Source organism: Gadus chalcogrammus, chromosome 14 (genome assembly GCF_026213295.1).
Source record: "Gadus chalcogrammus isolate NIFS_2021 chromosome 14, NIFS_Gcha_1.0, whole genome shotgun sequence".
Taxonomy (NCBI): domain Eukaryota; kingdom Metazoa; phylum Chordata; class Actinopteri; order Gadiformes; family Gadidae; genus Gadus; species Gadus chalcogrammus.
This window is the reverse complement of record NC_079425.1, coordinates 27,095,853-27,107,927: the sequence shown is the minus strand read 5'-3', so window position 1 is coordinate 27,107,927 and position 12,075 is coordinate 27,095,853. Positions and strand designations below refer to the sequence as shown.

The 12,075-nt window shown below is 50.6% G+C and overlaps 1 protein-coding gene across 3 annotated transcripts in view; it reads left to right on the top strand.

Moving 5' to 3' along the window:
- trpm7 (transient receptor potential cation channel, subfamily M, member 7) overlaps positions 1 to 12,075 on the top strand; it is a 45,005-nt gene that overhangs the window by 9,667 nt on the left and 23,263 nt on the right. For 2 of the 3 annotated variants that reach the window (XM_056607198.1, XM_056607196.1), the window contains exons 8-23: positions 1,100 to 1,274; positions 1,589 to 1,712; positions 2,116 to 2,188; positions 3,954 to 4,054; positions 4,327 to 4,461; positions 4,620 to 4,673; positions 4,764 to 4,904; positions 5,572 to 5,706; positions 5,901 to 6,178; positions 6,779 to 7,007; positions 7,397 to 7,552; positions 7,677 to 7,820; positions 10,156 to 10,284; positions 10,562 to 10,813; positions 11,136 to 11,310; positions 11,829 to 11,961. In XM_056607198.1, the coding sequence (XP_056463173.1) occupies positions 1,100 to 1,274; positions 1,589 to 1,712; positions 2,116 to 2,188; positions 3,954 to 4,054; positions 4,327 to 4,461; positions 4,620 to 4,673; positions 4,764 to 4,904; positions 5,572 to 5,706; positions 5,901 to 6,178; positions 6,779 to 7,007; positions 7,397 to 7,552; positions 7,677 to 7,820; positions 10,156 to 10,284; positions 10,562 to 10,813; positions 11,136 to 11,310; positions 11,829 to 11,961 (2,434 nt within the window). Of the gene's footprint in view, positions 1 to 1,099; positions 1,275 to 1,588; positions 1,713 to 2,115; positions 2,189 to 3,953; positions 4,055 to 4,326; positions 4,462 to 4,619; positions 4,675 to 4,763; positions 4,905 to 5,571; positions 5,707 to 5,900; positions 6,179 to 6,778; positions 7,008 to 7,396; positions 7,553 to 7,676; positions 7,821 to 10,155; positions 10,285 to 10,561; positions 10,814 to 11,135; positions 11,311 to 11,828; positions 11,962 to 12,075 lie in introns of those variants that run through there. The other variant, XM_056607197.1, reaches the window with a different exon arrangement.

Genomic DNA, 12,075 nt, shown 5'->3' with positions numbered 1-12,075 from the left:
CTTCTGTCTCTCTGTCTGTGAGTCGCTCCTTATCTTCCTCGTCCTTCTGACCCTGGACCTATGAGCCATGTCGTCATGGCCATGCATACATTTCCACCGCGGATTCTGAGGGGTGGAAAATAGTTGTAACAGGGTAGTCTCTGTCAGTCAGGTTTCATAACAAATGCCCTAATGTAGCTGATGAGCAGATGAGCGTTCTGTTTCTCTGAGGTTCAGCCCCTGTGAATGAACGGGCAGCCAGAGATCCTATGAGCTGGGTCAGGAGTTGGTGTGCTGGTTAGAGGTTGCCCGTGGTCGTACGTTCACACCACCCCTAACACAGGGACTCTGGCTGTTCACACCACCCCTAACACAGGGACTCTGGCTGTTCACACCACCCCTAACACAGGGACTCTGGCTGTTCACACCACCCCTAACACAGGGACTCTGGCTGTCCAAACCACTCATAACACAGGGACTCTGGCTGTTCACACCACCCCTAACACAGGGACTCTGGCTGTTCACACCACCCCTAACACAGGGACTCTGGCTGTTCACACCACTCCTAACACAGGGACTCTGGCTGTTCACACCACTCATAACACAGGGACTCTGGCTGTTCACACCACTCATAACACAGGGACTCTGGCTGTTCACACCACTCATAACACAGGGACTCTGGCTGTAATATATTTCCCAAAGTCAAACATTTAAGAGCGTGTGCCTGAGGCAGCAGTTGAATCTCGTTAATGATTAAAACAAATACTCCGTTAATGTGCTAACAGGAATGTAAACATGTGGGCCTTTCACTTTGAGCAGGACTAGGATATCACATAGTGAATAGTCTATTAAGATAACTTAACTACTACCTGTGGACCAATGGACACAACTTATTGGGAAATTAAATTGAAAGAACAATAGCAACTGCCAGCCCTGGGGAAGCTGATGTGATAACCTGAATCTTCTGTTGCTGGTTGTGGCGCTCATTGTGTCTCTGTTGCTGGCAGCCAGTGATAAGAGGAGACAGGGGGTATCACGGAGGGCTTCTGCCCCACTGTTAGTCAGTGGGTGGGTGGGACCAGTAGATTAATGCGTGTGTGTGTGTGTGTGCGCGCGCCAGGCATTGGGCAGGGGGTCCCGGTGGTGGCCCTGATCCTGGAGGGGGGCCCCAACGTGATCCTGACGGTGCTGGACTACCTGCAGGAGAGCCCCGCCGTGCCCGTGGTGGTGTGCGAGGGGACGGGCCGCGCCGCCGACATCCTGGCCTACATCCACAAGCAGACGGAGGAGGGAGGGTGAGATGTGGAGCGATGGAGGTCACGATCTCCCAGGCCCTCAGAGGGGCTCGACCCCCGGAGCATGAGTCTCTGAAAGGGATCTAATCCAACCTCAATCTAAAGGCCTCAGTCTAACCAGAGGCTAACAAGGAATCTGGTGGAGATTTTTTAACAACCACATGCAGAATATGAGTCGTTGAACTAGGTTGGGGAACCCCCATCACGTCCTGAGATGGGGACCCCAGAGTACCAAAGTTTGGGGGGCAGTAGCATCCCCTGTGCGGTGGAATTAAACATATTCTTTCTATTGTTTATCATTATTTGTCATGCAGAGGCCTTCCTGATGGTGTGGAGGCTGACATCATCGCCACCATCAAGAAAACCTTCAACTTCAGCCACAGCGACGCCATCCACCTCTTCCAGACGCTCATGGAGTGCATGAAGAGCAAAGAGCTGGTGAGCCGCTCCACCTCCTCGTCGTTTCTTCAGCTGCTCTTTGTAATGATCTATAGACTATTAGCGTGGTTTTCCCCATTAACCTTTCACAATCACAATCAAATGAAGGGTAGGCGAGGCCAATGAGAGATGAGCCCTGTTTACTGCCATTGCCCTGAAGCAGAACATGTTCTCGCATATTTCAGATAACAGGGTACTAAAGTAATAAGGAAATGAGATAGGCATGTGCTAATAACACTAATCAAATGGAGAATGTGGCTGATCATAATGTTGCTCTGACTGTAGCAGTCTTAGGATGCTTCTCTTTCAAGTCTCCTTACTGAATTCTCCTAACTGCCTGTCTCCTAACTGCCTGTCTCCTAACTGCCTGTCTCCTAACTGCCTGTCTGCTCTTTCCCTGCAGATCACTGTTTTCCACCTTAGCTCTGAGGACCACCAGGACATTGACGTGGCCATCCTCAGAGCGCTGCTCAAAGGTGGGTTCACGGCCGGCACCTCCTGCTGCGTCTCCTCCTCCTCCTGCTGCCCCAATACAGGCCCCCTACTGCCCAGGAGCTTACCCCGACCAGGGGAAGGGACCGGGCCTGGTACCGCTAGGCCCTTGGACCCCATTCTAAGGCCCCTGGACCACATGCTAGGGCCCGTTGACCCCATGCTTGGCCCCAGGCCCCCATGCTAGGCTCTAACCTGTTGGCCCTTGACGGAGAGAGGGCCTCTGTGTTTTCATTCTGGTATTGAGCTGTTTGGAGACCCGAACGCCCCCCCCCCTCCCTCCCCTGTGCTCCTCTCAATGTGGACAGAGATCAGATGGAGCCTGTTTTTCACCTCAGGTCTTTTGCTTGTTTTACTTTTGGTTGAGAGGTGGAGACAGACAGAGAGCGGGAGAGAGCATGCTCATGTTGTCCACCTTAGGTGCAAATAAGATGCTTTTCTTCAATCTGTACTACAAAAATAGAATGTTTTTTTTTATGTCCACTTCTAGTTATTTTTATTCAGTGTCTGATGACATTTGAGTGGTTTCTGGGGTCACGAAGAGAATGAAACCAAAAGGCTGGATCTGGTGGAGGAACTGGTCAATCAGGAGTTTTTCCCAGAGGATAGAATCGGCCACGCCCCTACAGAACCACATATTTCACATCTGAGAGATCTGATCTTGGTCAAACAAAAACCCACCCACTGCTGAACCCCCAAAGAGCCACGGAGGTTTCAGTGCCAAACCGTCTCCATTTCAAAAGCCAAACACGGCTCTAAACTGAAGTGCTGTCTTATTGGAGTACTACCACCCTAGAAGCTGCTATGGATTCTGTTAGCAGGCATGTTGGCAAGAGGATCATCATAGGCCATACCTTAATGAAAAATGTTTTGTCAATGATTTAAATAAAATGTTTGCTATAGTTGTCGTTTTGAAGTGGCGGCCTTTAAAGAGGGATGATACTTTATGGAGAATGAGATAGTAAACCAATGGGGCCAGGTGCTACCACACTTGCTTTGTGGCAAGTTGAACCTTACTGTCTGTCAAGCCAACAGCCAAGCAATCCTGCTTGCTGAATGAATTTGGGGAAAGAAGAGTTGCGCTTGCATTCCGAAGTTTGCGCAAACTTCGAAATGCAAGCGCAACTTTTCTTTCTACAAATGTATTCTCAGCCAAGGCAGAGATAACACCAGTGTGAGTCTTAACTTGTTGTGGAAGTACCAGACCTTCGGAGATCCCAACGCCATCATTTTGTGTTAATAATATAATTTGGAGGCGCATACAGCTTTCGGCTGTGATAATATCTATATCTATATATATATATAGATATAAGATATATATATTAACACGGCCAAAAGCTGTAAAGCTGTATTATAGAGCTCCGGGAGTCCACAAACATCAACAATCAATTGTTCGTACATGTTGCGGATCATTCTCACTTCAGGGAATAAACGCTGGTTGGCTGTCACAACCAATTATCAAGCGGTATCTGCATGAAAGTTAGAAATGTTATGTTCGTGCTAAGTGTTCCCGCAAGTAGAATCACGCAAAATCCAGGTTGTTTGCGCCATTCATTTATTCATTCATTCAACCATCCGCAGCCCAGATTTTGCCAGCGGACAATGTGCGTCTTTGCATTGAGTGTATGTATTGACACCACGCCTCCTCATTGGTGTGAACCCACCTTACCTCTCAAAGCGGAGGCCTGTGGCCAGGCTGAACAACGGCTTCTGGTGGTTAACTCTCAGAATGTGTGTCTTCTCCTCCAGGAACAAACGCCCTGGCCTTCGATCAGCTGGTCCTGACGCTGGCCTGGGACCGCGTGGACATCGCCAAGAACCACGTCTTTGTGTACGGGCAGCAGCTCCTGGTACGTGTGGCTGGGTGTGCGTTCGTCTCAGGGGTTTGTTGACCCAGCTCCGCTCCACAGCCTTTAGCAGCGGGACCAAGCGTCAGGTGGACGAGGCAGACCTGGCCGGCCGCCACACAGCGGCTTGTGTGTTCCTAATGTTGGCCCTCATCAGGAGGCGACATGCGACTCAAGATCCCTTTGGTTTGTCATTGTCTGGAATCGTATTGTACTTCATATTCATGAATTCAGTTATTTTGATTAGACTATTGTGTGTGTGTGTGTGTGTGTAGGTTGGTTCTCTGGAGCAGGCCATGCTGGACGCCCTGGTGATGGACAGGGTGGACTTTGTGAAGCTGCTCATAGAGAACGGGGTCAGCCTCCACCGCTTCCTCACCATCCAACGGCTGGAGGAGCTCTACAACACGGTAACTCACTCTTTACTCATTTATTAATTTACTCATACAGACATTCACTCATTAATTGACCCACAGTGACTCACTCATTTACACACTCACTCATTTACCCACTCACCCACTGGGCTTTCCATAACATGTGTGTTGTTTGGTCCTCTTTGTCGCTATAGAAACAGCCTTCGAACAACCCCACCCTGCTCCACCTGGTCAGGGATGTCAAACAGGTAGGTGGGCATGTCAAGCGTTCAGGCCCTCGTTCAGCAGCGTTGCGTTGTGGCTCATTGTGGTTTGTGGCTGTCATCCATTTCTTCCAGGGTAATCTGCCCCCAAACTATAAGATCACCTTGATTGACGTGGGCCTGGTAATTGAGTTCCTCATGGGCGGGACTTACAGGTGCAACTACACCAGGAAACGGTTCCGGACCATATACAACAGCCTGCACGGCAGCAACCGGGTAGGTGGACTGGACTCTGGGTAAAGTCCTGGGAACCCCCTTACAACCCTGTTGATTTTGGTATGTGATGTTGATAAGGTTTTAATTATGTTGATCCCATTCAAATAGGAATGGTTGTTTTTGTTGAGTGAGAATGAGCCTTTGTATCTACATATATACCCTTTCACGGAGCGGCCATGTTTCCACTGTAGCCCAGAACAGACGCACTACATAGGGCGCGACCTCCATATGTGACATAATATTACCTGCAAACTATGACCTATAGTTTTACAGAATCAATAACTACATGTAATAATAAACAGATCAAGGGAGCGCATTCCTTGCCGCTTGATGCTGGTGTAGATAATGATAAAGACATGATGTGGTTTGGAGGGGGCGGGGGTGTTTAGGGGGTTGGCTAGATGCCACTAAATACTACACACTGCACCTCTTTAGGATGATAACAAGCGCCTGAACCTTTGAGACTTAGTGTTGTTTCACATGCTGTACCACAACCGTGTGTGTGTGTGTGTGTGTGTGTGTGTGTGTGTGTGTGTGTGTGTGTGTGTGTGTGTGTGTGTGTGTGTGTGTGTGTGTGTGTGTGTGTGTGTGTGTGTGTGTGTGTGTGTGTGTGTGTGTGTGTGTGTGTGTGTGTGTGTGTGTTCGTTCTTCCCCGTCGGCCCCTCAGAGATCGGGGCGCCACATGGCGGGCTCCGGTTCTCACCTGAGGAACAGCCACGAGACCTTCAGCATCCAGGCGGACAAGAAGGAGAAGACCAGACACAGCCACTTCATTAAGACCGCCCAGCCATACAAGCCCAAGGTAGGCCCCTACAAGCTAGGCTAGGTGCTCATAACCCAGGGTAGGTCCTCATAGCCCAGAGTAGGTCCTCATAACCCAGAGTAGGTCCTCATAACCTCTAGGTGATTGTGGATCTCGGTGATTTAGGATCAATGTGATGAGGATCTATGTGATTAGGATCTACGTCAGGTATCTGATGACCCTCCTCCTTGCAGCCAGAAGTTTCCACAGAGCAGAACAAGAAGAGGAGCAAGGAGGAGATGGTGGACATCGACGACCCCGAGACGCGGCGCTTCCCCTACCCCTTCAACGAGCTGCTGGTGTGGGCCGTTCTGATGAAGAGGCAGAAGATGGCGCTGTTCTTCTGGCAGCACGGGGAGGAGAACATGGCCAAGGCGCTGGTGGCCTGCAAGCTCTGCCGCTCCATGTGCTTCGAGGCCAAGAAGAGCGACCTGGTGGACGACACTTCTGAGGAGCTGAAGGAGTACTCCAAGTAGGCTCCTGGTTCTCCTGGTTCTCCTGCTTTAGTGCATCGTCAGGCTGTGGACTAACCACTAGGCAGAGTAAAGTCTGGAGTTGTTCCCATACCATTATGTCCTTCCCCATTCCTGAACTTGAGTATCATCCGATACCAAGTATATATCGATACAGCATCTATCTCTCACTACTAATAACACTTGTTCTTATTGAAGGGTTCTCTTACGATGACGGCAATGTAAAGTCGGTTCACCTACTGTCTAAATATTTTTTTTATGAACTAGATCTACACCTATAATTATAATATTACTTTTGTATTCTTGTAGTTAAGCTATGTTCTCTGCCTGTTTAGTAAATTGGATATTATCAGATCGGCGCATAGACTTCGGTACTCGCCGATACCCGATACTGCATTTTAGGCAGTATCTGAGGAATGTCTGATACGGGTATCGGTATCGGAACAACTCTAGCACAGTCCGCTCTGTTGATGGGAATAACATTTGTGTAGATGGGGAGGGGTTGTCAAAAGGAACGGGACTTGACGAATGCTTTTGTCGAAGCTCATTGAAGCATCAGTCAACTAACGGTCCGTCATGGTCCTTGGGTCTGTCTGCAGTGAGTTCGGCACGCTGGCCGTGGACCTGCTGGAGGAGTCTTTCCGCCAGGACGAGACCATGGCCATGAAGCTGCTCACCTACGAGCTGAAGAACTGGAGCAACTCCACCTGCCTGAAGCTGGCTGTGTCCTCCCACCTGCGGCCCTTCGTGGCTCACACCTGCACCCAGATGCTGCTGTCGGACATGTGGATGGGAAGGCTCAACATGCGCAAGAACTCCTGGTACAAGGTAGCTGCAGCTCTCAGAGGGATGGCTCCAGGGTTAACATCACAGTACTCACTCACACCTTCAGAGGGGTTGACTCCAGGGTTAACACCACAGTACACATTCACTCCTTCAGAGGGGTGAGCTACAGGATTAACACCACGGTACACACTCACACCTGTACCTGTACGTGAACCCCGCTGGGGTCATTAGGGTTCAATGGATTCAGACCTGAAGCTGTCAAGTGTTGATCAACTTCTCTAAGACTCCCTTTTACTGCCTGGTCTGACCTCTGCATGACACGTCTGACCCATCAGAAGTTAAGCTCAACTGGGACATGGCCTTTGAGTATTTGAATTGACGTTCAACATTTGTGTGTGTGTTTGTCTGTGTGTTTGTATGTGGTTTCCTAGGTGATCCTGAGTATGCTGGTTCCTCCTGCCATCCTGCTGTTAGAGTACAAGTCCAAGGCAGAGATGGCCCACATCCCTCAGAGCCAGGATGACCACCAGATGACCATGGAGGACAGCGAGCACAACTTCCACCATATGGCCGACGACATCCAGATGGTGGGCGGTCTCCCTTCTCCTCTGTTATTTTTTTAATACTCATCTTGTTATTTTTATGGTCCATATAGTGTCCCGTTCTCCTCCTAACGTTCTGCCCCCCCCCCCCCCCCCCCCCCCCGTTCAGGACGTGTTTAAAGAAGCCAGGTCACATGACACCACAGAGGTGAAGAATGACACTGAGACCCACCCCCGCTCCAGGAAGCTGCCCCTGACCAGGAAGATCTACGCCTTCTACCATGCCCCCATCGTCAAGTTCTGGTCCAACACGGTAGGCTGGCTGCTCCCTGCTCCCTGCTCCCTGCTCCCTGCTCCCTGCTCCCTGCTCCCTGCTCCCTGCTCCCTGCTCCCTGCTCCCTGCTGCCTGCTGCCTGCTGCCTGCTGCCTGCTCCCTGCTCCCTGCTCCCTCCTCCCTGCTCCCTGCTGCCTGCTCCCTCCTCACTGCTCCCTGCTTGCTGCTACCAACACAACTAGGAGAAACCAGGAGATAATTTTTCTCATTGAGATTTCGACATTTCTAGCATCCCTGATGCAAATGATTTGCTAACCATACTGTACTGTTACGACACAAGCTGCCTTCTCTGCGGGGAAAAGCAGCAACCATCTGTGGTCCCGCACTGATGTCTGACTGGAGCGCCTGATGTTTTACTGAGTGTTCACCTAGAATGGGGCTCAGATGGTCTGCTGTCAGTGTCAGACAGAAGGAGGGAGACGGGGCAACGAGGGTCTGAGCCAATCAATGCGCTGAGAGCAGCTCTTCGTCTGAATACCGTTTTTAATATCACAGAAAAGAAAGGTCAATATGTTGTTGATATTATGGAGGGCACAAAATTATTAAGGTCAGGGTAAAACTGAAGCATTCTCATTTCTGCAGATATGAGCAGAAGATGTCGGTACATGTCCTGTGTTTCTACCTGATGTGTGACACTGAGCCACCAGCCTGATCCTGAATGTGTTTAAACGCGACCCTCCACAAGCGCTCCCACGGTCCATGGGACTCTTCCCCGTGCCACACGTGAGCAAATACTCACGCCCCGGGCTGGTTCCACGCATTGCTGAGAGGAAATGGGCGGCCTTTCCGTCCAGGGTCGTGCTAAGATGTGCTGATAGCGCTGCTGAAACTGCCAAGTGCCATTAAAGTGCCGATCAGAAGGGCTATCTTGAACCGCCGTACCTGAGCCCTAACACTGATGATGTTGCTTCAGGCAGCGTTTAAAGGCGACTCACTGGTGAGATGTGGCTGTGAAGACCGCTCCGTTCCCAGTGGTCGGGCCGTGTTAGTCAGGGTCCACTGACTCTGAGTCTGAGTCTCGCTCTGCTTCTGACGCGATGAAGGCCTCTGGATCAGCCAAGCGTTCGAATACTAAGCCCTGTACGGTTCTCTGTAGAGCCAGATTCACAGCCCTGAAGAGCTCTGACCGAGGTTCAGAAGGGTGTGTGGTGCTAGGCAAATGAACCAAGCATTTTGTACCGTTTTTAGTTTTTCTCAGATTCTTGCATTGATGTTGATGGAAGTGGACTGAAGTGTATTTTGTTGTTTCCATATCGCACGGCGTGCAAGTAGTTTTAGTTGTCCACCAGGTCACCGTCCCGGCTGCAATCAAGACGCTATTGTTTCTGATAAACGCCATTCATACCACTCTTGCTGTTGTTCAGGAGATGAATGCAAAATCACACGGACGGCCTTCTCCAAGAATATAAAAAATCGTCTATAACTTTATGGGCGAAATCGATCCACAACATTCTCTCTATTCTCGCCCATACAATTCTCCCCCACAAGCATTTAGTTTGTAATGTGTGGATCTTTCTGTGAAGAAGCCAAGTAGCGGCCTGTAGCCTGTAGCCTGTATCCTGTCTCTCTCTCCCTGCTGGAGCCCCACTGCTCTCAGTGGAGGTCAGGTCAGCGCTGACCTCCACAGTGAGGACTGCTATCCCACGGGTCGCCTTCTCTAAACACTCCCCAGCGAGGCCTCCCTGTGGAGGGCAGCACTAGTCTGTAGGCAGCCCTCCTGCTGGAGGTGTTGAAACTCGGTGTAGTCCAGCTGCTCTGTCACAGAGAAGGAACATGGATTTACACAACAAGGAAGAGGACACATGCACCAACAGAGGCAGAAAAAATAAGCAAACATTTGCTCTGGATTGTATCTCCATTCCAGACCCCTAACCGTAGCTGGTGGTCTCTGTGTTGTAGGTGTGTCTTCTGTGGTCATCCTGTTGTGTGACATGTGGAAGGTCTGAGGGCCTTGGTCAGTCATGGTTCACCGTGTGGCCAGCATGAACCGCTTACAGATGCTTCACAGGGCAGCGGACTAGGCCTGCGGGGACGCCACAGTAGGCCGTGCTGGCTTACTGGGCGTGATGGTGCTTGAATGGTTGGCTTAAGAATACGATTTCCTCATCAAGTCACTGCTTCACAACAGGAATTATTTAAGGGCCCTGAAATGGCTGCATAAAATAAAACGTGTGTGTGTGTGTGTGTGTGTGTGTGTGTGTGTGTGTGTGTGTGTGTGTGTGTGTGTGTGTGTGTGTGTGTGTGTGTGTGTGTGTGTGTGTGTGTGTGTGTGTGTGTGTGTGTGTGTGTGTGTGTGTGTGTGTGTGTCCTCCAGCTCTTCTACCTGGCCTTCCTGATGTTCTACTCCTACGTGGTGCTGGTGAAGATGCCCGAGTGGCCGTCTCCCCAGGAGTGGGTGGTCATCCTCTACATCTTCACCTCCGCCGTGGAGAAGATCCGCGAGGTACGGTTCTGTAAAACACAGAAATATTAAACGGCCCCTAGATGATGGTCTTAATAATACACCATGTTCGAAACATCAGCCTTTTACCTGCGTCCTATTGGTTCATATACCAAACGGCAGCGTCCTATTGGTTCATATAGCAAACGTTAGTGCTTTACCTGCGTCCTATTGGTTCATATACCAAACATCATCGCCTATTGGTTCATATATTAAACGGTAACGTCCTATTGGTTCATATACCAAACGCCAGTGTTTTACCTGGTCATTATCTGTGCAGATGTTCATGTCGGAGGCGGGTAAGATCAGCCAGAAGATCAAGGTGTGGTTCAGCGACTACTTCAACGTGTCCGACTTCCTGGCCATCGTCACGTTCTTCGCGGGCTTCGGGCTGCGGCTGGCGGGGGGCGAGGCCTTCGTCCCGGGCCGGACGGTGTACTGCCTCAACATCGTCTTCTGGTACGTCCGCCTGCTGGACATCCTGGCCGTCAACCAGCAGGCAGGGCCCTACGTCATGATGATCGCCAAGATGGTGAGTCCTGCTGAGCACGCCCAGTCCACCACCGCCAGGGTGGACTGGTGGCTGTTATTGATTAGGATTTGGACTACACGCATGTATGTTAGGATGTTTAGGTGGATGTTGACCCAAACAAATAAAAAAAAAGATTTCTAACATAAAACATATCTTTTGAATCTACCAAGAGCCTACAATCCGTGTGTGTGTGTGTGTGTGTGTGTGTGTGTGTGTGTGTGTGTGTGTGTGTGTGTGTGTGTGTGTGTGTGTGTGTGTGTGTGTGTGTGTGTGTGTGTGTGTGTGTGTGTGTGTGTGTGTGTGTGTGTGTGTTCGTTCCCAGGTGGCCAACATGTTCTACATCGTGGTGATCATGGCCATCGTTCTCCTGAGTTACGGCGTTCCCAGGAAAGCCATCCTGTACCCGGATGAGGATCCCAGCTGGACGCTGGCCAAAGACGTGGTGTTCCAGCCGTACTGGATGATGTATGGTGAAGTATACGCGTACGAAATCGATGGTAAGGACGATGCGGACATTATGGCCGACTACGCTGGTAAGAACATTTCATTAACCCCTTCCTCACAGCATGGCGCTGATTTGTCATCTCAGACGAGCACCGGTGCAAATCAAACCATCAAACCACCAAGACCTTAATCATCGTCTCACCTCTCCAGTAGAGCCTCTCTCTCCCCCACGCCTCCCCCAACACAGCCCCATGCGGGCCTCTGGGAGGGCAGGGCTCTGGTTTCCACCGCTGCGCCCTGACCTCTGAACCCCCCCCGGTCACATGACCCGGGCCTCAGAGCTGATTGGTGGAGGCGTAGCGGTGGAACCTAAGGCCCGGCTCCGCCCCTAGGCCTGTGTGGGCCTACTCAGGGTTTCCTGCACTGTTGTAATTAACTGAGTGTTTTTATCACGGTAATGTGTAGAGGTCATTGTGGACCATAGTGTCATGTTTGTATGTGAAGCTGCACTGTTATGTCGTTGTGTTTGTGTGTGTGTGTATGTTCCTAAATAGACGCTCTTCCTCCACAGTGTGCGCCAACAACAGCGACCCCTCGGTCAAGAAGCTATGCACCACCAGCGTGTGGCTCACCCCCCTGCTGCAAGCCGTCTACCTCTTCGTCCAGTACATCCTGATGGTCAACCTCCTCATCGCCTTCTTCAAGTGAGTCTCCGTCATACCTCATTAGACACCGGGGGCCACTTTACGCGTACCGTAATTTTGGGACTATAAGCCACGCATTTTTCGATTCTGCGGCTAATATAACGGTGCGGCTAA